At 40.2% G+C, this 25,016-nt stretch overlaps 1 protein-coding gene across 1 annotated transcript in view; it reads left to right on the forward strand.

Moving 5' to 3' along the window:
• The window catches only part of LOC122802346 (probable ATP-dependent RNA helicase DDX60), a 682,486-nt gene that overhangs the window by 248,288 nt on the left and 409,182 nt on the right, over nucleotides 1-25,016 (forward strand). Inside the window, exon 5 of the mRNA XM_044071983.1 lies at nucleotides 9,203-9,324. Coding sequence (XP_043927918.1) covers nucleotides 9,203-9,324 — 122 coding nt within the window. The remainder of the gene's footprint in view (nucleotides 1-9,202; nucleotides 9,325-25,016) is intronic.

Raw genomic sequence — 25,016 nt, forward strand, 5'->3', positions numbered from 1 at the left:
AGTTTTGACCTGAACTTCTGAGAAGTATATACCAAACAGTAAGGTGCCCTGCACTGACACCTGTAGCACCCCTCTGGTACATGTCTGCTGGTTGATGTGGAGTCACCCACTTTGATAGTGTGTGTCTGGTTTGTGAACCACTTGGTAACCCATCTCACAATGAAGGGGTTTACATTTAGTTTGCTAAGTTTATCAGTAATGCCTGAATGTGAGATCATGTTGAAAGCCTTTGCCAAGTCGAGGTATGCTGTGTGCACAGATTTGCCCTCATCAATGCCCTTGGTCACACTTTCAAAGAAATTCAGATTTAACAGCAAAATCTACCATTCACAGAGCTGAATTGGGTAGGATCCAGGGTTTGGAGGTCACATATATGTTTATTTATGAGGTCGATAATGACACATTCCATGGGCTTACAGGTGAGGCTGATCAGGCTTATGGGTGTGTAATTCCTGACTCTGTTACTAGGCTACCTTTGTTGAGGTGGACAAATAAAAACTTTTTTTTGTGTGGTAAAGACAACCATTTAATCAGCAATTGTGATAAAAAGAAATGTTTCATTTGTGGTAAAACAGGTCATGAAATGAAAAAATGTTAACCGAAATACATAAAGTATGAAAAAATAGGGCATTCATGAATGGACTGCAATAAGATGCAAAAGGATACACAAGTAGCAATAATCGAACGAAGTAGGGAGGATGTGTTGGTAGATAATACAGAAGAAACACAACAAAAAGAGATGACCGAGACTGATATAGGAATGGCAGTAAATGAAATTATAAAGGAAGCAAAGAAGGGGAAATAGAGGAAGAAGCAAGTAATTCAAGTGATGAAGGGGATGATAAATGGAAAAACGTTAAAAGTAGAAGTTCTATTGGAAAAAGAGTAAAAGATAGAAAACACAAATTCAAAATATGGGTATAGGAGAAATAAGAAACTTAAAGGATAAAAGTAAAAAACACTATTTTGCAAAGTGAAAATCCTAGCTATTAATATAAACAGTTTAAAGAATGTTTATCAAAGGCTAGGAATTTTGGAATGGTATAAAAAGTTAGATAAGGACAGTATAGTACTAATATATATATAAGAATAACAACAGAAGAAGATAGAATACAAGTTAATGGGCTGTGGAGGGCAAAGTTATATGGAACCTGGGAGATAAAAAATGTTTAGGCATAGCAATTTTATATAAAAAATGTATAGAGATTCTAGATTAGTACTATTAGGAAGAATACTAATACTAGATATTAGATGGAAGAATCAAATGTATAGGATAATTGCACTCTATGCATATACTATACAAAAAGAAAGAAAGATCTTGTTTAATAAAATATTTGATTATATGAGTGTAAATATGCAGAAATAGTAGTAGGTAACGTTAATTGTGATCTAAGACATAGACAAAAAGAAGGGGCAGATACAAAAGTTCTTTTTGATATGATTAAAAGCTCTAAAATGTTTTTTTCTGGAAAAACAAACAATGGACATACAGAAGAAGTAATCTAAGAACCAAAACTGATTATTTTATAGTACCAGAAACTATACATATATTACATCAGGAAGATAAAATTACAGTTTTTTCAGATCATGCAGCAATCTAGGAAATAATAGGCTATATAAGAATAGGCACAGGTATAAAAAGAATTAATGAATCAGACATAAATGAACAAGTGAAAGAAACAATACATCAGTTATGGATAGATCATATAAATATGAAAGAATCTTATTAAAACTGGACAGACTGGTGGGTTAGTTTGAAAGAGTAGTATAAAAACGAGATATTAGAATGGCAAAGGACAAAAAGAATACAAGACAGTGACAATTATAAGGAGATCAGCAATCAGGTTTTTAGATTGTAGTAGGCAATAAGGCGGAATTTCAAGAAAAAGAAAATGTTATATGAAATAAAGTGAGAAAAAAATAAAAAAGTTATTCAAGCAAAGATACTTTTTGCAAGGAAGAAAGGAAGAAGTAGCACCATATCTTAATAAAATTGTTAAAGAAAAAAAGAGTTAAGGAATGAGGAAGGAAGTATAATCATTAGACAAAAAGAAATCATGCAGACAAAAGCATATTCGTAAACACTTTTCAATAGGCAACATTAAAAGAAAAAAAGGATGGAACTTAAAAAAAACTAACCAACGAGTATAATAAGAGAATGGAAGAAAAAATTACATTGACAGAATTTAAAAATATATTTAAAGCATTAAATAAAAAAGCAGCCACAGCTTTAGATAGACTTGAATATGTAACGTGCAACAATATGCAAGAATGGCAAAAGAATGTTTTTATAGGTAATGACTGAATAGTTTGAAAGGGGAGTAAATGACAAAAGAATATGTATAGAAGCAATGAAATTTATAGGGAAAAATGGGAGACAGAGCAGACATAAAAATGGAGACATCTAGTATTAAATAATGTGGATTATAAGATATTTATGAAAATAATAGAAAAAAGAATAATAAGTAAGATTAATACAGTACTGACTGAAACAGTATTTGGAATAAAAGAAAAAGAAAGTCAAGAATTATTAATGTTAATAATAGAATTGGTGGATGATGTAATAAATATGAAACATTATGGAGCATCCTGAAAGAATATAACATAAGTGATAAAATAATCAATGTATTAAAATGTGTTTATAATAAAAATAAAGTAAGATTGGCGATAAATGGTTGGTTACATGAGACTATAAAAGTAAAGAGTGGTATTAAGCAAGGGTGTCCAGTAAGCAGTATACTATTTGCATTAATTATGAATGCAGTCATTTCAAATATAAATAGAACATTAGATGAAGCTACATATTGTTCTCCGGAGGGTATTCAGATTCCATTGATGTTCTCTTATGTGGATTATTTAGTATTAGTTGCGCAAAATTAAAGGTGGATGGATATAGCCATTCAGGTACGTAACAAAGAATTAAAGATGTTAGGGTTAAGTATTAATGAAGAAAAAAGTAAATACTGGAATTCTTTGGAAAAAGAAAAGGCATTCAATTTAATAATGAACAAATAGAAATTTGGGGAATAAAGTCTGGTAGTAAGCAGCAGAGAACTGCAAAATGGAAAGACATGATATATAAAATAAGAAGTATCTGTATATTCTGGAGAACTTTTAAACTTTCATATAAAAATGTATATTTAATTAATTCAGTGGCATTAGGCAAAATAGCACATGTAGCAAGTGTGTTTATGATACCACCAGAATGTGAAAAAGATATATTGAATGTGCTACTTACATTCATATGGGGATCTAGGTTGAATCCTATTAAAAGAGGAATATTTTATGTTAATAAAAATGAAGGAGGTCTGGGTCTAGTAAACCCAATTGTATATAGAGTTTCATTAAATATATATAACGTATTAAGAGGAATGTAAGAAAAAGTGAATTTGTTAATAAAAATTATAGAAGAAAATGTAAATCAATATGGGAAAAACTTAAAGGTCTAAAAAAAGTAAAGGAATCACTTACATGGAAATGAAATTATATCAAGGAAAAATATTAACATGTAAGGTTGATTTAAGAAACATAGACAAGAACCGAAGAACATGGTATGAAAATATAATGGAAAATGTTTATTATGTGTCTCCTTGGAAGCATCTAGAAGATAAAAAGTGGCAAAAACAAGAATGAAAAGATGTGAATGATATGTAGAATGTACAGATTTTTATGGAGCTTATCTATAAACAAGTTACTGGTAAAGGCAAATATGCCATATAAAGCAATCAAAGAGTTTGCATAAATTGTGGGGAACCATTGAACATGTTTTTTGAATTATAATAGAGTGAACCAATTATGGAAAGAAATATGTGATGAAAACTATTTAACAGGATTTACAAATGTTAATTGCATAACTATGAATACAATAGAATATGGATATTATGAAAAAAGGAAGCAAAAAGATATAGATATATTAGATATTAAATTGTTCTGTGTAATACAGATTAGATTAATACAGATTATTTAATCTTTAAACTATTTACAGTAATAGCTAGGATTTTCACTTTGCAAAATAGTGCTTTTTATGGCTTGTAAAAGGGGGCATTATATTCAATGATAGGTTTGATAAGGGCCTAATAGAGTGGTACCATACCTTCCTTGTACCTGAATGCCATACCCTTACCTATAAATTGGGCAACATAGAATAATTTTCTTACTGTCTTAGCTATATGTTTGTCAAAGGCCAGATTATTGTCCACATATGCTACTAGATTCCTTACTACTGGATTGACTTTAGCTTGGGTTGACAGTTTCCCAAAGGGTATTATAATGCATTTTTGGCACAAAGTTTTAGGCCACAGCTTTGACACCAGTCACTTGTCTGTGTAAGACCTCTTGCAAGATATTGGTGTCTTGGGGGTATCTGTAATATCTCCCAGTTTACAGTCATCTATGAACTTGGTGAGCCACAGGTCTTGAATGTTAATCTTGACTTCTGAGAAGTAAATGCCAAGCTGGTGTAGGCCTAGCATGAAGATGGGGTACTCCGCTGGTGTCCGGTTTGGTGGAGACTGCCTCACCGATCCTGACTTCTTGTGTCCTGTCTGTGAGTTAGCCAGCAGTCCAGCAAGTTATGTATGGATCTATGAATAGCTCAGAAAGTTTGTCAACAGTAGCTGAGTGGGATTTTGTATTGAATGCCTTAGCAAGGTCAAGATGTGCTGTGTGCACAAGACAAACAAAAAAGATATGCAATATGCACTGTTTTATCATCATCCATTGCCTTCGTGACCTTCTCAAAGAAGTTGTCTAGCTTAAGTAAGCATGACTTCCCCATGATAAAGTCAAACTGGGATGGGCCCAGTGTCTTTAGGTAGCCAATGTCCTTGTTTATCATCTCCATGGTAATTTGGCTTTGCATGTTAGGCTTACTAGCCTGATGGGTCTGTAGTTCCCTGGGTCATTTGATGGTCTGCCCTTGTGGAGGAGAATGACTGCTGTAGTCCTCCATTCACTTGGATCATAGCCTGTTTCAAGACTGTAGTTGAAGAGTGCCTCAAGTGTTCCTGATAGGTCATGTTTTACACTGCTCCAGAGGCATCTGGGGGATGTTGTAGAGACCTACAGAGGCAAGTACTGCTGGCACCTAGTCCCTGCTAATAATTGGAGGAAATATATAGGAGGGGATTTCATCTGCTGGAATTGAGGCAGGAGATAAGGGGTGAAGTTTGAGCTGATTTTATTGGCCAATAAATTTGCTATGTCACCCTGATCAGTAAGGTATTACTGTTCACCACCAGTTTAACACACTGCTGTGTGTTATCTTTAAGGTTCTGGAAATAGTTGAAGAAGGCATTGTGATTGCCCTTAGCCTGCAAGGCTATCTTGACCTTGTAGTTGGCCTTGTTGGACGTAATTAGACATCTTAAGTTTCTTGTTATTTGTACAAGAGAACACTTGTCTTTAAGGTAGTAGTTGTTCCTAATTTTGGCCAGGAGTTTTCTTCTTTTATCATATACCATGTTTAGGTGAGGATTCCAAGAGTGGGGTTTGTTTTTAGTGTTTGTTTTGGGTTTAGTGGAGGTAGGTACAGCAGCCAAAGACATGCATCTGGAGCATTTCTCCCCGGGCCTCCACTGAAAACAGGCTCTGTGGAACCTAGTCTGACTTTCCCGGTCAACAAATGATAAAAAAAAAAAAAAAAAAAAAAAAAAAAGCCTGCATGTCACCATCCACATTTTTTGTATAAGGACTCTGTGAATCACTGCATAGGTAGTTGTGTTCTTGGAATTTTGGGGAGCCTTGGATTTTGACAGACCTTCACTTAATAAGATGCAGTTTGACTTAGAGTAATTCCTAACTTTTTTGGTTGATTTTTACTTCAAAAAAGACAGTTTTGTGATCTGACCCAACTAGTGTGGTCTTGAAACAGGGGAGGTGCATTGCTATCCCATTTTGGTGAGTACCATATCCAGTATGTTTGCTCATGTGTTTGGGGCATGTACTATCTGTTCCAGGTTGTTTGTGTTAAAGTCCAGAAAGCATTGTGCCTATGAAATTGAGGCAGTGTATGCTGTCCAGTCTATAGAGGAGTAGTTAAAGTCATGCATGAATAGGGTGTTTTGTTGGCTGTTGAGCACCTGTAGTAGGTTAGGGTAAGAGTCTTGAGACTCTAGGGGCATAGATGGTGACCTGTCGCTAACCCTGATATACTGAAGGACCTTATTTATGGTGACTTGTACATGAATGAACTTTGTGATATCATCCTATCTGAAAATATATTTGTTGCTGATGTAGATTGAGGCACCTCTACCTTTGGCCCATCTTTGTTGTTTTTGGTCTAAATATGTAGAAGGTACTGTAGCCTTGCACTGCCAGAATACTTTGTATGACTTTGAACCAAGTCTCTGTAACTGCACAGATGTCTATATTCTCCAGAGAGAAGAGGGCTTGCAGGGTGTGAAGTTTCTTGTTTAGGCTCCTAGAAATGAGCAGTAACTTTTTAAGGTTGTTTGGGAACTTTTTCACTATGTTGGTAGTATTATCTTTTTGGCATTGCATAAAAAGGCTTTAAGGGGTGGATAAAGTTTTAGCCAGTATCCAAAAGCCATGGGGGACAGTTACATCCCACCCATGGCAAAGCAACATGGTCTGTTGACTATGTCCTCCCATGCTGACAGATAATGGATGCCCCTGGAATGGCACCAAAAACTAATACAATTAATATTTTCATGTTCATACTGTGGCATCATCCCTGGTGATGGTAGAGTGCTGCTAAGTGCAAGGCTTATACCTGTCTGTGACACATATTCTGAGACATCCAGTGAGATATGTCTCAGGTCATTTACACCTACATGCAATATGATCAAGTCATATTAGTATGGGCAGTACAGTAACAAGTGTATGCATGGTATTGTGGATCCTGGCTCCATATAGGCAACTAACCATTATATTTTCCTTGTCTAACTTGGTGAGTGGGACATCTGTGTGTCACACAATGAATTCCCAATGATAAGAATATTAGGTAAAGTATATGATTGCCTTATGGGCTCTATTCTTGGGTGACCATTGGGTGTATGTTCATATGAATGTTTGTTGTTGCTTATGGTATGTGTTTTAGTGATTGCTGAAGAGCACTGCTGCCATTAGTTGGCTTTGGAGGTCTTTGAGATTTGGGAAGGTTTCTCTTAAGCACTGCAGCAGAGAACTATAGCTGACCCAACAATTGCCCTGTGCCATTACCTTAAACCAATGTGCCACCCCCAGCTCTTCATATGAAGACCCAAAGAAAGACATTCCTTCTACTACAGCTTATACTCCGCCTGCATGGAGCACTAAGGCTCTCATGTCTGAATTAAAACAAATCATTTCTTCTTATAAACTATATTAAACTGCTTACCACAAATAAAGCAAACAGTTGCTACAGTTTATATCCTGTCTGCAAGAGTGCTATGGTGTTTTTGTTTTCAATGAAAAAAAATCTTTATATAAACTGTAGCAAACTGCTGGCTACAAATGTAGCAAATAGTTGCTACAGTTTATACCCTGCACAGAGAGCAGGAGCGGCCTTACGTCAACTGGTGCCCTAAGCAAAAGGGCTCCTTGGCATCCCCCACCACAACACCTGGTGCCCCATCCTGGTCTACCTACACCAAATACGTACTGGAAAAGTGCCCCTACTACAGTGACTCCCTAGGCGACCGCCTAGTTGGCCTATGCCTAAGGCCGGCTATGACAGAGAGTGACAGTTCTCAGGTTTTAGTTAAAAATAAAAAGCCAGTGAGTTTTTTTTTTACTTTTAAACTGTAGCAAACAAGTTTCTATAATGCAGTAAGCTCAGCTGGCTGGGCCAGCACCCCATGCCTTACCAGTGCTAAGTTTTTAATTAAAAACAAAAAGAGAGAGATTTTTTTTTTTACTTTTAAACTGTAGCAAGCAGTTGCTGCCAGAAGCTTAGCTAACTGTACTAGCACTCCACACCCTCAGCTCTTTAAGTGAAGAGCCAAAAAAAACTAGGATGACAAATGGCTGTGTCTTGGCAACAGAAAACTCAATCCATGCCTAACCCCCCCCCCCCCCACAAGCTATTTTCTGGTGAAGAGCAAAATAAATACAGCAACAAAAATACAGCCCCATATACTGGCACACCAAACAGGCGGCCAGGCACACAACACACACACTGTTCATCCTGCACTAACCAGTGAGGTCCCATTTCTGTGCCCAGTCCTCCTTCCTCTCATTATGTTATTAAAAAAAAAAGTTATTCCTTACATAGAGAACTGGAAAAGAAAATAAATGTTTAAATTGTAGCAAATTTCTACAGTTTATATCCAGCACAGAGAGCTACAATACTTAGGTTATATTTCAAAAAAAAAAAAAAAAAGAAAGAAAGAAACATCGACTCTCTTTTAAACTGTAGCAAACTGCTTGCTACAAATGTTTAAGCCACACTCAGAGTGCTACAGTGCTCAATTTTGACTGTGAATGTAATACTTTGATTTTAAAAGCTGGTATACATTGAAGAGTGATCAGGATCGTCCGATCACACCCCCCAGTACTTTCCACTGGAGTCAGTTCCCCCTTCACCCTGCCCTAGCTTCACTACTGGTTGTTATAGTTTAGACCACACACAGAGTGCTACAATGCTCAGGTTTAACCACAAATGCAATACTAGCTTTTGAAAGTTGCTGATCCATTAGAGATTGGAATCAGATGATTGTACTAACATTTTGCACCTGGGGCAGTTGACCCTCCCACCTTACCCTAGATATGCTACTGCTTCGTGTGAGGGATGTAGTGTGGGTATTCTTAACAACCTTATTTGTATGTGAGATTTTTGCCTCCAAGGAAATTGTGTATTTGCATCTCTCACATACTGTTATCTTCTTTCATGATTAGCTGGTCGTCTGAGACAGAGCTGTTTGGAAATTGAATATATATGTTATCCAGTCCTGTAGTAGGGTGGGCTGTTTAGGATTAAGGATTGGGTTTTACCAGGAGTCTCCTAAGGTAGTCTCTTGACTTAAGAACAAGATGTTATTTAGTGCTAGCATATGTTAGTGCTATTCAATACACAGACTAGTTTCTAAGGTTAAGGGCAAGATGTTATACAGTGATAGGATGTAGTAGTGCTATTAGATGTGCAAGCTAGCTGCTCTTAATTCCATGCAGTACCACACTGTTTAACAGCTGATTGATGCTTTTGAGACTTGGAGTAAGGTAATATATATCTGGTGTTCAGAATTTTATTTTTATTCTTTAGGTGATTGGAAACAGTTTTCTGAAAATGTGATGACGGATTTAGTACTAATTTTAGCAAACCTTTTTGGAAGAAGGATTCTTCAATTAAAAAATAAGACGATGGGACCATTCAAGCAATCAACAGTAAGGAGCATGTATTTTATAGCATAAATGTACTATTTTGCATGAAAAAGCACCATGTGTTTATACTGTTCTTAAGCTGTGTAAAATTTAACAGAATTAATGGAAATAGTTATCTAGGTATTCATGACAGTACATCTTCTACAAAGGCTCCAGTGCAAGATGTTAAATGTAGGTCTGGTGGTTTTCAACCAACCACCTGCCAGCAATTATTTTGTAATTCATTTTAGTCTAGGTACTCCCACCAACACTTTTACATCACCATCTTTATTTATTTTATACACTTTGATCTGATGTTGTCAGTTTTCATTCTATTCTCAACTGTTGGGTTCGGATCCGATCCTCGGATCCAGCTCAACCATTACTAAAGTTCTTGGTAACCAAAAAGCTCTTTCACTTCTCCCTTACCCAATTTCAGATAAGGTAGCATTTCTCTTTCATATATTATATATTTTTTGCTTTTGCTTCTTAATTTTCTAGTTACTGTTATTCCCTTGCCCTTGTACTTATCCTAGTTCTATAAATACCATCATTAGTATCTATCCCTTCCTTGCTTTTACACAATAGTGTATTTCTAATTACCATTGTTGGTAATACCCCTTTATTTTTCTTTCTACAAAAAAAAAAAAAGAACTTTCCTTTCTGACTTATTTGTTGTTGTTGTAGAATGGATGAGAAGGGCTTCAGGCTTTAAAAAGTGTTCACAATGTGGGCATAAGTTGCCTGTTTCAGACGCCCACAATCTCTTTGTCTATTGTTTAGGTCTGCAGCACCTACAGGAAGACTGTTCAACCTACCACAACTTCAGTTGCCATGCTTTAGTGGACAGAAAGTATAAGGTAATATTGAAAGGTTTGTTGCCTTCTTCTTTTGGATAAGTTATTTCAGGGGCTCAATCCCCCAAGCTTAAGTTCAAGGAGCTGAAATCTTCTGTTGCTTCTACTTCCTCAACTCCATCCTTGGAGTTGTCTAGGAAGAGGAGTAAGTCAGATTTGAGGAGGTCTCAAACCTTTCCCCCCCTCAGATCTGAAGAAAAAGAAGTTTTCAGCTCTGACATCCTATTGTTATGCCTAGGACTTTTTCTCCCTCTGTGGGTCCACTTTCTTCAAGGGTCCCATCTCCCTTTATGGAAAGGTGCCATACTAAGTCTCCTTCCCTGGCCTCATCTTGATTCTTCAGAAGTTTGATGGAAGAAGATGTGGATAGGATTATGAGAAAGTTTCTCTCAACACAGATCCAGATGGGTGTGTTACTGGCTGCTATCACTTTGGGTCAGGAGGCCTGTCCTTTGACCACAACACCACTTCACACTCCTTCTCTGATCCTTTTAATTGCTTCAGAGTCCCTGCATCTGAGTCTTTGAGTCTGTCTGGTTTGGATCCAAAGATAATCCAATATTCGGATCCAAAGCTAACTCTGAGTGCCATATCTCCAACATCTTCTGATCTGGAGGACTATCAGAGCCGAAGCTCCCTTGTCAGATCCAAGATGTTAGGATAGAATCTGAAGGTCTCAAAGCCATCTCTGTACCTTGGAGCTTCAACATTGGACAGATCAGCTCTGACTTCCTCCTCAGGGAGATTGCTTTCAGGGCGGGAGGAGACTACAATCCAGAAGCCTGCTTTCTCAGTGCAAAGGTCTTCTATTTCACTTGGGTGGTCTGCCATTCAGGTTGTGAAGAGGGTGTTTTGTCTGCCTTTGAAGTTGTGAAGAGGGTGTTTTCTGCTCTGATGAATTGCCAGTCCCAACCCCTCGGATTTTCAATCCAGCACCCAGATGTCTCTGTACTTGGATCCTCATCCTTCCACTTCACAGGAACAATCAGTTTGAGACCTCCAGTCTCCCTAGCAGGGTATTATAATTTTTTTCTGACACTTCCCTGAACACCCCACCAAGGAAGTCACTAAGAAGAGAAAGTGCAGAAGGAGGCACTCTCCACAAGAGTTAGTCACTGAGGATACAAACTTGATGAGGGTGAAAGTTCCCCACGATCAGCTCCAGAAGAAGTCTCATTTGGAGACATCCTTGAGATCCTAAAGCAGTGAGGTTATTGACCCGCACCAACCCTTCACCTGAGGAATTAGTATTTCTGGAGACCTTTGGGGCTGGCCCATATACTTCCTGGGTTACTACGCCCACCAATGAGCTCATTGATTTGGTCTCTCAGTAGCAGTGGAAGGAGCCTGACACTGTAGAACCAATCCCCAAAAGGCCAAGTAGTATTCTAGCTCCACCTGTAGGGAAAGTATTTCAGATAAAGGGATACCCATGGATGTTATGGTCATGGCGGCAGTCACCAAGAAGGAATTTGCCAAACTGAGTTCCTCTGTTCATCCCCCTAACAGGGAGTATAGGATAATGGACAGATTTGGGAAGCGTGTCTACACTTCAGCAACATTTGTCCTTGGGTCATTGAACTATTTGTCACATTTTACTAGGTTACAAAGGGATTTGATCAAAGAACTTTCAGTTTCCCTTTCAGGACCGTTTCACTGTTTCAGCTGAAGTCCAATCATCTGTGGCTTCTCAGTTGGCTACCTTCCAGTCTGTCTTGAATTCATCCACGAGGCTCATTTCACATGCAGCTGAAGGTGCCTCAGGAGTAGCAGGTCCAGGCATATCCATTAGGAGGCATACCTGGATGCTCTTATGTGATTTTGCAGTGCCCTTGAAGTCTTCATTTATCAGTGCTCCTTTTGATGGCAGTTCCTTGTTTGACCCCAAAGTGAAGGCCACATTGTCCAGGTGTGAGAAGGATATAAAGACACTCTCTGCAGTGGGCCTACATTTTTCATCCCCTCAAAGATCTTTTTCTAGGAATTAACGAAGTGGTCAGAAGATGTGGTTCAGTAAGTTCTAGGGTCCTTTCCAAGACACATGTGGAAAGTTACCCTAGGGGCAGGGGGGGACTCTGATGGTTTACACTGCCGCCATGGCAGAGGAGGCTTGCAAAACCAGGGGTCCGGAGATTCTTTCTCAGACAGATCCTTACCAGCGCTCCTGAAAGGGGGCGCTATTATCCACTTCTGGAGGCAATCTGGGGATGACTATCCCTGTACCAGAGAGCCTGGCTAGACATAACAAAAGATATTTGGGTGGAGAAGATTATTTTCAGAGGTTGTATAATACCCTTTTCCCTTCCACCCCCAACTCTATGATCAGTTTGTGACATTTCACCCAGTCAGAAGAAAGAAGCAGCAATACAAATACAAAAGCTGCTTGAAAAAAAGAGTCATCCAAGATGTCCCACCAGACCAGACAGAATCCAGAATTTCCTCAAGATTCTTTATAGTGCCAAAGAAAACAGGGGACTACAGATCAGTAACTTTTTACAAGTCAGCTCGACACACAAAGTTTCATATGGTCACAGTTCAGTCCATTCTCCCTTTTGTGGGCAAAGATGACTGTATGTGCTCAGTAGACTTTCAGGATGCATACTGTCACATAAAGATGAACAGACAATCCAGAAGATATTTATGCTTCCATCTGGGAGCCAGTCATTACCAGTTCAGAGGTCTGCACTTTGGCCTCACCGCAGCCCCCCAGGGTGTTTACCAAATGTATGGCAGTAGTAGCAGCTCACTTGAGATTGTAGGGATTCTGGTGTTTCCATATCTAGATGACTGGTTCATTACCACCCCAACCAGGCATCTGTTAGTAAGGGCAAGAAATCAGGTACTCCAGATTTATTCTCATCTGGGGATAACCATAAATTACAAGAAGTCTCACCTACAATCTTCTCAAAATTTGGAATTCCTAGGAGCAGTTTTCAACACAAAGTCAGTGATAGCTTCCCTTCCTCTCTCAAGAGTACAGACTTTCAGATTGCAGGTCAGAAAAAAATTTGCAGTACCAAGACTTCAGCCCACTTGGTCTTTCATAGGTTCATAGGTTCATAGGTTCATAGGTTTATACTAGGCTATCTGCCCTAAGGCATTTATAAGCCTAGCCCAAATTATTGTGGCTTACGCCACCCCTTATATGAAAAAATACTGTGCCCATTAGTTTGTTGTGCCTCTGTCCAGCAGTGACCCAGAGATGATTCCCAGGGTAAACCTACGATCTCCCATCCACAGGTCTAGATTTCTCTTGAACAGAGTCAGCGAGGTGCTCTGCCTCACATGGACCGGGATTTTATTCCACAGCATAGGGAGTCTCTGAGTGATAAATCTATCCCTCCAGCACGTCCTATTTATATCCGTGCTAAGGTTTAAGTCGCTTGCTCTAGTGGTTTTGGTGGATTTGGATTTTTGAGGTGGAGCATGTCCATTAATTCCGGGTTGGACATGGCCTTGTATGTCAGGCACATGTCACCTCTGAGCAGACGGTATGCGACTGAATAGAGCTGGAGTTTCTTCAATCTGGCAGCATATGACAGATTTTGGAGTCCCTTTATCCTTTTGGTGAGGAACTTTTGGGATCTCTCCAATTGCTGCAGATGTCGGGTGAGATACATCCCGAATGGGGCATTGTACTCGATCATTGGTCTGATAAGTGAAGAGTACAGCTCTAGGATCAGTGTCAGTGGTGGTAACCTTAGTAAATCTAGCCAGAGTTCATATGAGAATTCTTCCCTGGGTGTTAGCAGTACAGTGGTCAATTCTTTACCAATGCACGTCATCACAAATAAGAATCACTCAGGCATGCAAGAGAGATCTCAGGTGGTGGATTCAATCAGATCAGGTTCTACAAGGCCATTCTTTCATTCACCCTCAGCCCAAGGTCAGAGTGCTCATGGATGACTCCCAGTTGGGGCGGGAGGACACTTTCTGGGAAAATGATCCAAGGCACTTGATCCCTCGAAGAGGCCAAATTGTATGTAAATGTTCTGGAGATGAAAGCAGTGCTCTTAGCATTGCAGGCCCTCCAGAATGTTCTCCCTACAGGGACAATTGCTATTTAAACAGACAATATGTCAGTAGTTTGTTACATCAACAAACAAGGTGGGAATCAGATCATATCCCTTGTGTCGAGAATCACTCAGAGTGTGGCGATGGGTGATATCATCCAACCACTTTCTCATAACAACACACATTCCAGGAACGTCCAATGTGATAGCAGTCAAATTGAGCAGGTCAACTCTTCTACTTCACGAGTGATCTCTCAACAAGAAAGTGACAGAGATGATCTTTCATCAATGGGGCCAGCCTTGCCACGATCTTTTTGCTTCTCCCCTAAACAACAAATGCAGCAGCTACTTTGCCCTAATTCCCCCACAGACAGAATCACCAAGGGATGCTCTTCTTCATGATTGGCCTCCCAGTCTGCTTTATGCCTACCCGCCTTTTCCATTAATTCTGAAATTTCTGCAGAAAGTTGCCAGGTTGAAGAGCAAAGTCATCCTCATTGCACATTATAGGCCTCGATAGGTTTGGTTCCCCTTCCTATGACATCTACTTTACCAACCTTGGATTCTGAATCAGATTGCAGACCTTCTGTCTCAGGCATGATTCACTCAGACATCTCAAACCTCAAGCTTACAGCCTGGTTTCTCCAATTCCATTAATAGCCAAACAACATATGCTTTCTTCCTCTGTCCACCATATCCATTTATCTTCCCATAAACCCTCAAAATGAAAACTCTTTTTAAGTAAATGGAAAAGATTTCTTTACTGGGCACAACAAAATATTGATCCTTTCTCAGTTTTGATACATAACATATTTGAATTTTTAGCTTTATTCTTTAAAGAAGGGATGAGGTCCTCTACCATTAATGTACACTTAGCAGCTATATCTAATTTTCATACTGGATTTGAAAGTTCTTCAGTAGCCTCTGCTAAACTGTGCAAAGCTTTCATGAGAGGCACTCTTCTTTTGAGACCACAGTTTAAAGACCCTACTCCACCATAGGATCTGAACTTGGCACTGCAAGCATTAATACTTTCCCCCATTTGAACCAGCAGCAAAATCTTACCTTAAGTTTCTTACTTGGAAAACTGTCTTCTTAGTAGCCATTACCTCAGCTAGAATAATTTCAGAAATGCAAGCCTTGTCTTCAAAACCTCCCTACTTGATTTTTCATAAGAATATAGTTACATTACAAACTAATGCATCTTTCCTTCCCAAGTAGCGTCAGAATCCAGTATCAATCAATCCATTAATTTGCCAGTATTCTTTCCTAAATTTGCAAGCAAAGGTGAATATATGTTGCATTTATTGGATGTTCACAGACAATTATGTTATATCTGCATAGGACGAAAGAAATTAGAAAGAGAGACCAGTTGTTTCCTTTTGCAGATTTGAAATTGGGTAAACCAGTTGCAAAAGTAACTTTAGCCAGATGGTTGACTGATTGTATTTTTATAGCTATAACAAATTGGGTCTTACCTTAACTAAACCTGTAAGAGCCCATTGCACTAGGTCCATGGCAGTTTCTTCTGTATTTCTATCTAGGTTTTCAATGGACAATATATGTGCAGTAGCAACTCGGGCAAGTCCTCATATCTTTATCACTCATTACAAAGTAGATCTGGCCTTGAGGGGTAAAGCAGCTTTTGGTTCTACTGTGCTCAGGAATATGTAGCTGGGGACTCCATCCCAACAACGGAGGGTAGCATGGAAGTTGACATGATCAGATTTAGAAGTTACGTACTTACCATAACTTGCCATCAGTGTTGTCCATTTTCATTCTTCCTCAACTTCCCGCTCACCAACCCCCATCCTTTGTTTATGGAATCTTCTGGATGAATGAGATACTCTAAGGACACCATTGTCCTTTTGAGTGAGCTGCTGATATGCTTTCCTCTAAAGAACACATGCATTTTGAGCTTTTCCCTTATTTTTATATAAGCATGCTAACAAATACCATGTCTGATAAAGATCAGCAAACGAGATCTTTGATATGTTAGGGGTTGTTGCATTAAGAATAAGGGAAAAGCTCAAGATCTTCTTGGTTACCCAAGCTTTAGCAATGGCTGAGTTGGATCCAAGGATCACATCTGAACCCAGCAGCTGAGGAAGAATGAAAATGGACAACACAGATGGAATGTTATGATAAATACATAACTTTTTTTTAATATTCCACCATGCATGTCATGTGAGAGTTTTTATATTGGAAAGACGGAGATACAGTTATAGGATGACAGTAATGCATTATATAAGAGTAGCAATGTCTGAGAGGAGAAGATGTTAGTGGGCAACTAAGGAACTAAACTGGCAAATGAAGTTGAATGCAACCCAGCCCCCAGGTGTAAATGACAGAATTAATTTAAATGGGTTATTGTAGCTTAGAACGATGAATATTTGAAACATGCAGTTTCATCATCTGGCGTTGTTTTGTTTTTGGTCTGCCAGTACTTCACTAAACTATTTACATGTTTTTGTACAAATTACATATTGCCTTGCTTAATTTTAAAAGTTAAATTGCTAATTTTTGCAAAGTTTTAAATTGCATTTGCTATTTAGGGCTAGACACTCAAGTATGATAGCCTTTTCTGTGCTTATTTACTGTATTTTTTCATTTCTTATTTTAACCAAAAAAAAACAAAAAAAAGTACTATCTTGTTTGCTCGTTTCCTGCCTTTTCTAGCTAGTATAGTCCAGATCCCAGGCCTTGCTGGTTTCAGGACTTCAGTTTCTGTATTCAGAGCTATTCCAGACCTTGCTGTGGTAGAGGGAAGTCCTAATGCTTACTAGTGAGAGTAGTAAGCATTGTACAGCCTAACACTAGAGGAGTGGTTTCCAGCTCTGAAAGTGTAATTTTACTGGCCATTTGGGGCTGATTTATATCCCTTTCAACTTTCTGGCTTAAAAACGCTTTGTGTGCGTTTGAGCTTGTTTTAGATCAGCAGATCCTGTTTGGGTGTCCTGCAGACTACTACAGCACCACGAGAGAGAATGACTTTTTGTGCTAACTGCGAGTACTTTTGGCTTAAACTGCCTGGTTTTTGCTGTTTTTGATCATTTTTGTTAACTGCACTTTTCAAGAAAGCTTTAAAAGTGGGCTAGTTACTTACTCTACTGTTATTTCTGCCTTTAAATCATTTTTCAGTTTGTGCACTTGCCTTGCTTAATTTTAAAAGTTAAATTGCTAATTTTTGCAAAGTGTTAAATTGCATTTACTGTTTAGGGCTACACACTCAAATGTGATAGCCTTTTCTGAGCTTATTTATTGCATTGTTGCATTTCTTAGCCTGTTTTAACCAAAAAAAAAGTACTATCTTGTTTGCTAGTTTCCTGCCTTTTCTAACTAGTATAGTCCAGATCCCAGGCCTTGCTGGTTTCAGGACTTCAGTTTCTGTATTCAGAGCTATTCCAGACTTAGATGTGGTAGAGGGAGGTCCTACTGCTTACTAGTGAGAGTAGTGAGCATTGTACAGCCTATCTAACACTAGAGGAGTGGTTTTCAGCTCTGTAAGTATAATTTTATTGGCCATTTGGGGATGATTTCTATCCTTTTCAAATTTCTAGCTTAAAAACGTGTGTTTGCGTGATTTTGTGCATCGCGTAGCACTGCAGGGCTAAGGTTAAACAATTCCCGGCGCCAGAAAGTCTGCTCTTCAAATTTTCCCTTAGAACAAGCTGGTTTCTCAGTAGTAGCACTAAAATCTGAATCCTGGTGACTAGCACTAGATCTGTAACCTGCAGGAAAGTACTAGGAAGCCTTAAACTGATAAAAACACTCAACTCTCCTTGTATATAAGGAGAAAGTAATTGTACGCACTAAACAGCCTATTATTGCAAAGTACCTTGCCAAAACAAGGGAAAACAACTCTTGTACTCTACAAAAAAAAAACACACGAACCAGGCATGTCCAAGTGTCAGCTTCCGGTGATTTCTCCAGCCCACCTTGTGAACCTGGGCATACTGGGGCAATGCAGCAATTGTCTCGTACACAGACAATCCTCTCCTCCTACCACCCAGCACTACAACCTGCGAGAGATGCACTTACATAGCCAAACTAGAAGCAAAGCTCTCTCCAGTCAAGATTGTGCTAGACAGTCAAGAGGAGGAGTTAACACCTGCACTATACCTCAAGCAACACATAGACCTTCAAAACCCACATCACAAACACCGACACATAGTAACACTAAACCCACATATGTGGAGGCCCTTACCATTAACCCGCCCAAGCAACAAGGACCTCTGAAGCTGATGTGCAAACAAACACCTTTCACAACCAAAGTAACACATAGCTCAAAACACCAGTGAGCCACCCAACAGCCCCTAAGGTGAAACAACATACCCAATCCTTAGTCATAGGTGACTCCATAGTCAGGCACACTGATGTCCCACTCACCAGGCTGGACAAGGAGAAAATTACAGTCATCACCTGTCGGGAGCCAGGATCTGCCACACAATGCATGCACTCAAGTCACTCCACAACAAGTACAAATTTGACTCTGTCATTGTTCCTGTTGGTGTGAATGACCTGAGATGTACCTCCCTGGACTACATGAAAAAAGACATGGAAGAGCTCTCGGATCATGTGGCCCAGGCAGGTATAAACCTAGCCCTGAGTAGCATCCTGCCCTTGCCCAGAATGATACCACAGTATAAAGACAAAATGACTGACTTCAGCAATTGGCTAAGTTTTTAGTGTCATTCAAAGGGATCCAGTATCTGTCTGTCTGGGACGACATGATCGACAAACCACAATGCTTTGCCAGAGATGGTCTGCACCTGTCGCCCCTGGGATTTAGGTTACTGGCTAAGGCTTTTGCCACCCCCATAGTGCCTTTTTTAGGCAAGGCTCAAATGACAAAACTACCACTGTAAAAGATAAAAACACGCAAAATCTGAAGGATGTGCTACTCAATGCTAGAAGTCTAAATCTCAAAATGTACTGTCTTGAGGCACTCCTAAAAATGGAGAACATCGATATCTGTGGAGTAACCGAGACCTGGTTATAGGCTCCAGAGAGCACTCCTGCAATACCAGGCTATAACTCTTACCACACTTTTCGGCCACCAAACCAGGACCAAAACACTAAAGGTGGTGGAGTGTCCATATTCACCAAGGATATTCACACCTCAGGCTAGTTGCCCAACACAATGTGTCTGAAATATTACAGGTGCAACTAACATTAGGTAAGACTGCAATCCAAATTGTAGCTTGCTACAGATCCCCCACCATGCCCCAAGATTCTCACTACACCTTTTTAAACATACTGGAAAATATTAAAATACAACCTAGCACCCTAATACTGGGTGATTTGAACTACCCTGCCATTAATTGGGAAAACTACTTGGGTACCAACGCCTTTGCCCAACGATTCTTGGAATTCATAAATTCCAGTGCCCTGGATCAACTAATCCAAAGTCAAACCAGGGGCTCAAATATTCTTGACCTGGTCATTACCAACATGGGAGATCAATGCTCCACACCAGCGGTCACCCCCCCCCCCTCGCTGGTCAGGTCTAACCATAAGTGAATCATACTTGACATCCACATCCCATCCCCACTCCCCAGTAGGGAAACCTCCATAAAAACTCCTCCAAAGCCAGCTTCATGCTACTCAAGTGACATATTTCACGACACCCATGCAGATGGGAACTGAAAGTTCGACTAACGAATCCTATACTAAGGCACTGTGCGAGCATATCCACTTGAGCATAAATCGTGCCATTTCAAATAGAACCAAGACACTCTCCTCCAAAAAAAATGAAGCCAATCTGGTGGTCCCCTGCCATAAACAAGTCGTAGAACAAAAGGAAGAAACTGTTACAGAAAAAAGGAAAATCCCAGGATACAAAAAGTCTCCCTTACCAGCCTCAGTAAGAAGCTGAAGTCCTTCATAAAATGCTCCAAAGCTAGTTATGAAAATAAAATTGCCAAAGATTCTAAGGACAACCACAAGGCATTCTATAGTTACGTCAAGAATCTAAATGGCAATACTCAGGTATGCTCTGACCTACAACAAAATGGCACTAAATATACCAGTCCCAAGGATATTGCCAATATCCTAGCAGATCGATTCAGTGCCAATTTCACCCCCCTCTCACCCCCTAAAGGGCCCATCTCAATACCAAAAGATTGCTAAATGCCAGTAATCATGGCCACACAGGGAAAAAACATACTCTCCAAAGCAAAGAATACAGCATCCATGGGACCAGATGACATCCCAGGCTGTGTACTGCATGAACTACAAAATGAACTGGCACCTCTCTTAAATGTCATGTTTAATCATAGCCTCACCTCAGGTTTTGTTCCCAGTGAGTGGCGCACAGTGACAGTTATCCCACTCCACAAAGGGATGTCCACCTTGGACCCCGAGAACTATCATCCCATCAGCCTAACAAGCCTGATCTGCAAAGCCATGGAATGCATTATCATGGAACTTATAAACAAGGACATTGGCAACCTTTAAACACTGGACCCCACCCAGTTTGGTTTCTTGAAGGGCTAATCTTGTCTCCTCAACGTGATTGACTTCATTGAATCAGTCTCCAGAGCCGTGGACGAGAGTAAGACGGTCCACACAGCCTATCTGGACCTCACAGAGGACTTTGACACCATCCCCCACTCTGGAATCATATATAAAGTTACTAAGCTGGGCATGAATCCCTACGTCACTCGATGGGTTGCCAACTGGCTTACTGACAGAACCCTCACTGTAAAAGTAGCCGACTCCAAATCCAGCTCCAGACAAGTGACAAGTGGAGTACCTCAGGGTTCAGTCCTGGGACCGTTCTTGTTTGGCATCTACTTCTCCGAAGTACAGACCAACACCAAGGGACTCTGGCTATCAATGTTCCCAGATGACTGCAAACTGGAAGCCATTATCGAATCCCAAATGATGTGGACATCCTGCAAAAGGGCCTTACAGAGACAGATGCTTGGTGCCAGAGCCATGGGCTCAAGCTCAATGCCAAAAAATGTATAATTATCCCCTTTGGGAAAAACCATGTACCCATGAATTACCACATAAGTGGCAGTACACTAAACACCGAAAGTGTGATAAGGGACCTAGGGACACAGGTGGACAGTGGTCTCACCTTCCATAACCACATCACCACAACAGTCAGGAAATCCTTCTATGTGGCACATCTCATTACTAAGGGCTTTTCATCCAGGAAAAAGCAGGTCATTGTCCCTCTGTACTCATCCCTCATTAGGCCCATTATAGAGTATAAAGCCCTGTTTGTTATGTACCTCACAAAATATCTGCAACAGCTGGAAAGGCCGCAGAAATACCTCACTAAAAGAATCACAGGCCTAAAGAAGATGACCTATGCCAACTGTCTAAAAAAACTCCAGCTATACTCTGTCACATATCATCTACTCAGAGGCAGTCTCTGCTTAACATACAAGGCCATGTCAAACCCAGAGCTGTTGGACATGCTACACTTAAAGAAATTGCAATCCCTCAGAGCCACATGCTCCAGGGATCTAAGCCTGGTCATCAGAATGAACAAAACATGCTGGAGGGATAGATTCCTGTCCCAAAGACTCCCCATTCTCTGGAATAGACTGCCCATACATGTCAAGCAGAGCGTCTCTTTGGCCCTCTTCAAAAGGAACCTTGACGACTGGATGGAAGATAGGAAATTCACCCCAGTGATCATGTCAATCGCTCTGCTAGACAGGGGATCAGGGAAGTAAAATTCCTGGAAAAATAGCCGGGGAAATGTTACGGCTAGGCTTGTATAGGCCTTAGGGCCAATAGCCTAGTACCAACCTATGAACCTATATATATATATATATATATATATATATATGTATAAATATATATATATATATATATATATATATATATATATATATATGTGTGTGTGTGTCTGCGTGTGTGTGTGTGTGTCTGTGTGCGTATATCTGTATTATATATATATATATATATATATATATATATATATATATATATATATATATATATACACTAACAGGTCTGTTAGTCCTGGCTGTGTCCCTTGTAAGTCAGGGTCCTGTTACAAACAGGTGGAGGGAATAAATTATGGCATAAGGTTAGAGAGTAGTAGAGCAGCCAAGAGCAGTCGTTATACTATCACTGGCTGTTTTGATTGAGAGGGTGGTAGGTAGACTTGGAGGCCATAACCGTATGCTGTCACCTGTCCAGAGGAGTTGGCATTCCATAAGCCTGTGTGATGCGTACCTACACATGTGCACATGATGTGGTCAAGTCTTCCCACCTCCTTATAAGCAAGCTCCCCTGAATGATTACTGGTATACACCTGGGATTCAGTCAAGAAGCATGTGCTGTGAGCATGCAGACCATCTCTCCCCTTGAGGAGAGGCAGGCAAGCTAATCCTCGTCACTCCTTCTTTCCTCTGCATGAACTCTATCAGTTATCAAAAGCTACCATACCTCTCAAATGTCCAGAATTACAAAGACTGCCCTGATTTGTCCCTCACAGTTTTGGTCTGTTTCTCATTAAATTTGTGTTTTTTCTGACAAACCATCAAGGACTGAAGTCACTGAATAATGACGGAAATTTGAGTTTCAAACTTCTTATCCTTCAAAAAATGCAAAATGCTAATGCAAAACCTGTTAGCTTAGCAGTGTACTAAATTTATAAGTGCAGTATTTAAAATCTGCCCCTGATTTTGGGCTTTTGTCTTAGCATTATTTTTAGCTTTGTCCAGAATTCTTATGCAGAGAGGTTGAGAGGTATTTAGGCTACTAATTGAACTTGGGCCACCTGGGTCTTGGTCAGGGCTTTATTCCTGTATGCCAGTGGAGCTGGGTGAATTTCACACATCCGCTACAGTTCTTCCCAAGACCCTCAAGTGGCCAAGTGAATCTGTAGTCAGGATTTCTTTCAGTGAAAACCAGCTGAAGCTGGGGTGGATATGTGCTACACAAGAGTTTTCCGAAGGGCTGCTATACTTCAGTATATATATACTTTGTTTTTGCCAAAGGGAATGACTATACACTTTTTGGCGTTTAGCTTGAGGCCATGGCTCTGGCACCACTTGTCTGTTTCTATGAGGCCCTTTTGTAGGATGCTTGTGTCGGCTGGAGAGTCGATTATGGCGCCTAGTTGCAGTCATCTGCGAATTTGGTCAGCCACAGTCCTTCCGTGTTGGCCTGTACCTCCGAGAAATATATACCAAACAAGAGAGGTCCCAGGACTGAGCCTTGTGGGATGCTACTTGTAACTGGTTTGGAGTCTGACATGGCTCCAGCAATTCTAACCATGTGGGTTCTGTCCTTGTGCCAGTTTGCAACCCATCTAGTGACATAGGGGTTTATATTTAAGCTGGTGAGCTTATCTATAATGCCCAAGTGGGGTATTGTATCGAAGGCTTTTGCGAGGTCCAGGTAGGCTGTGTGGACCACCTTCCCCTCATCAATGGCCTTGGTGACTGTTTCAAAGAAATCGTCCAGGTTTAAGAGGCAGGATCTGCTCTTAACAAAGCCAAACTGGGTAGGATCCAGTGTCTGTAGGTCCCCATATCTTTATTTATGAGGTTCATGATGATCCTTTCCATAGCTTTGCAGATCAAGCTAGTCAGGCTTATGGGGCGATAGTTTCCAGGATCCATTGAGGCACCACCTTTGTGGTGAGGGACCACTGTTGCTGTACGCCACTCTTTGGGTACATATCCTGTAGTAAGGCTGAGATTGAACAGTAGTTTTATGTTTGGGTTTAGCTCTTCTTGGAGTTCATGTAGGACGCAGCCCGGGACACCGTCTGGTCCCATTGTTGCTGTGTTTTTTGCTTTGGAGAGGGCGGCTCTTACCTGAGCATCTGAGATGTTAGGGGGGCAGCACTCTGCTGGGATAGATATTTGCCCTTTTGGTGGGGAGGGTGGGGAGAAGTTTGCGCTGAACCTGTCATCTAGGATGTTGGCAATGTCTGTGGGTTCGGTGTATTTTTTGTCATTTTGGACTAATTCTGAGCATATCTGGGAATTCCCACCCAGGTTCCTAACATAACTAAAGAAAGCCTTGTGATTATCTTTAGTGCCCTGTGCAATTTTTCTCTCGAAGATGGCCTTAGACGATTTTATGAGTGCCCGTAATTTTTTGCTAATACTGATCAGAGATGCCTTCCCTTTTTGGAGTTTTGCTCTATCATGTAGTAGCCTCCTCCTTCTATTGTATAGTTTGTTTATGGCTGGGGTCCACCAGACAGGACGCCTGCCTTTGGAGGATTGGGTCTTGGTTTTATTTGGGATTGCATGATCCATGCATTCCTGAAGGTGTTCATAGAATGCATTTATAAAGGCTTCTGCGGTCTGGGCCGTATTTTCCACAGGCCCGGGGGCTTTGATGGATTCCACCTCAGTTTTGAGGAGTGTGAAATTTGCTTTAGAGACGTTTTTCACTGTGATTTTCTGGGCAGGGGGTGGGGTCGGGATGTGAATATCCATTGAGATTAGTTTATGATCTGATCTTACCAGTGAGGGATACACTTCTGGTCTGGAGCATAGAGCCCCCATGTTGGTGATGATCAGGTCCAGTATGTTTTTCCCTCTTGTGGGAGTGGTAACAAGTTGTTCCATAGCATTTGAGTTTATAAATTCTAGGAACCTTTGGGCTAGGGTGTTGGTGCTAGAGTAATGCTTTGTACTGTTCTTTATAATTTATCCAAATCTTTTGGGTTTCTAATACCAAAATGGGAATGGACCCCATTCCTTAGTCAAAGTATGATTAAAGTTCATGAAATTAGTATTGTTTCAGTGTTTAATGTCAGCCAAAAGTGCTCTTCGCAGAACCCACAATGTGCCCAAAAATGACTCCTCCTACAATTTGGACTGAGCTACATGCATTGGTAACATATCTAAATATG

Source organism: Protopterus annectens, chromosome 5.part0 (assembly GCF_019279795.1).
Source record: "Protopterus annectens isolate FY-2018-M chromosome 5.part0, PAN1.0, whole genome shotgun sequence".
Classification (NCBI taxonomy): Eukaryota; Metazoa; Chordata; order Ceratodontiformes; family Protopteridae; genus Protopterus; species Protopterus annectens.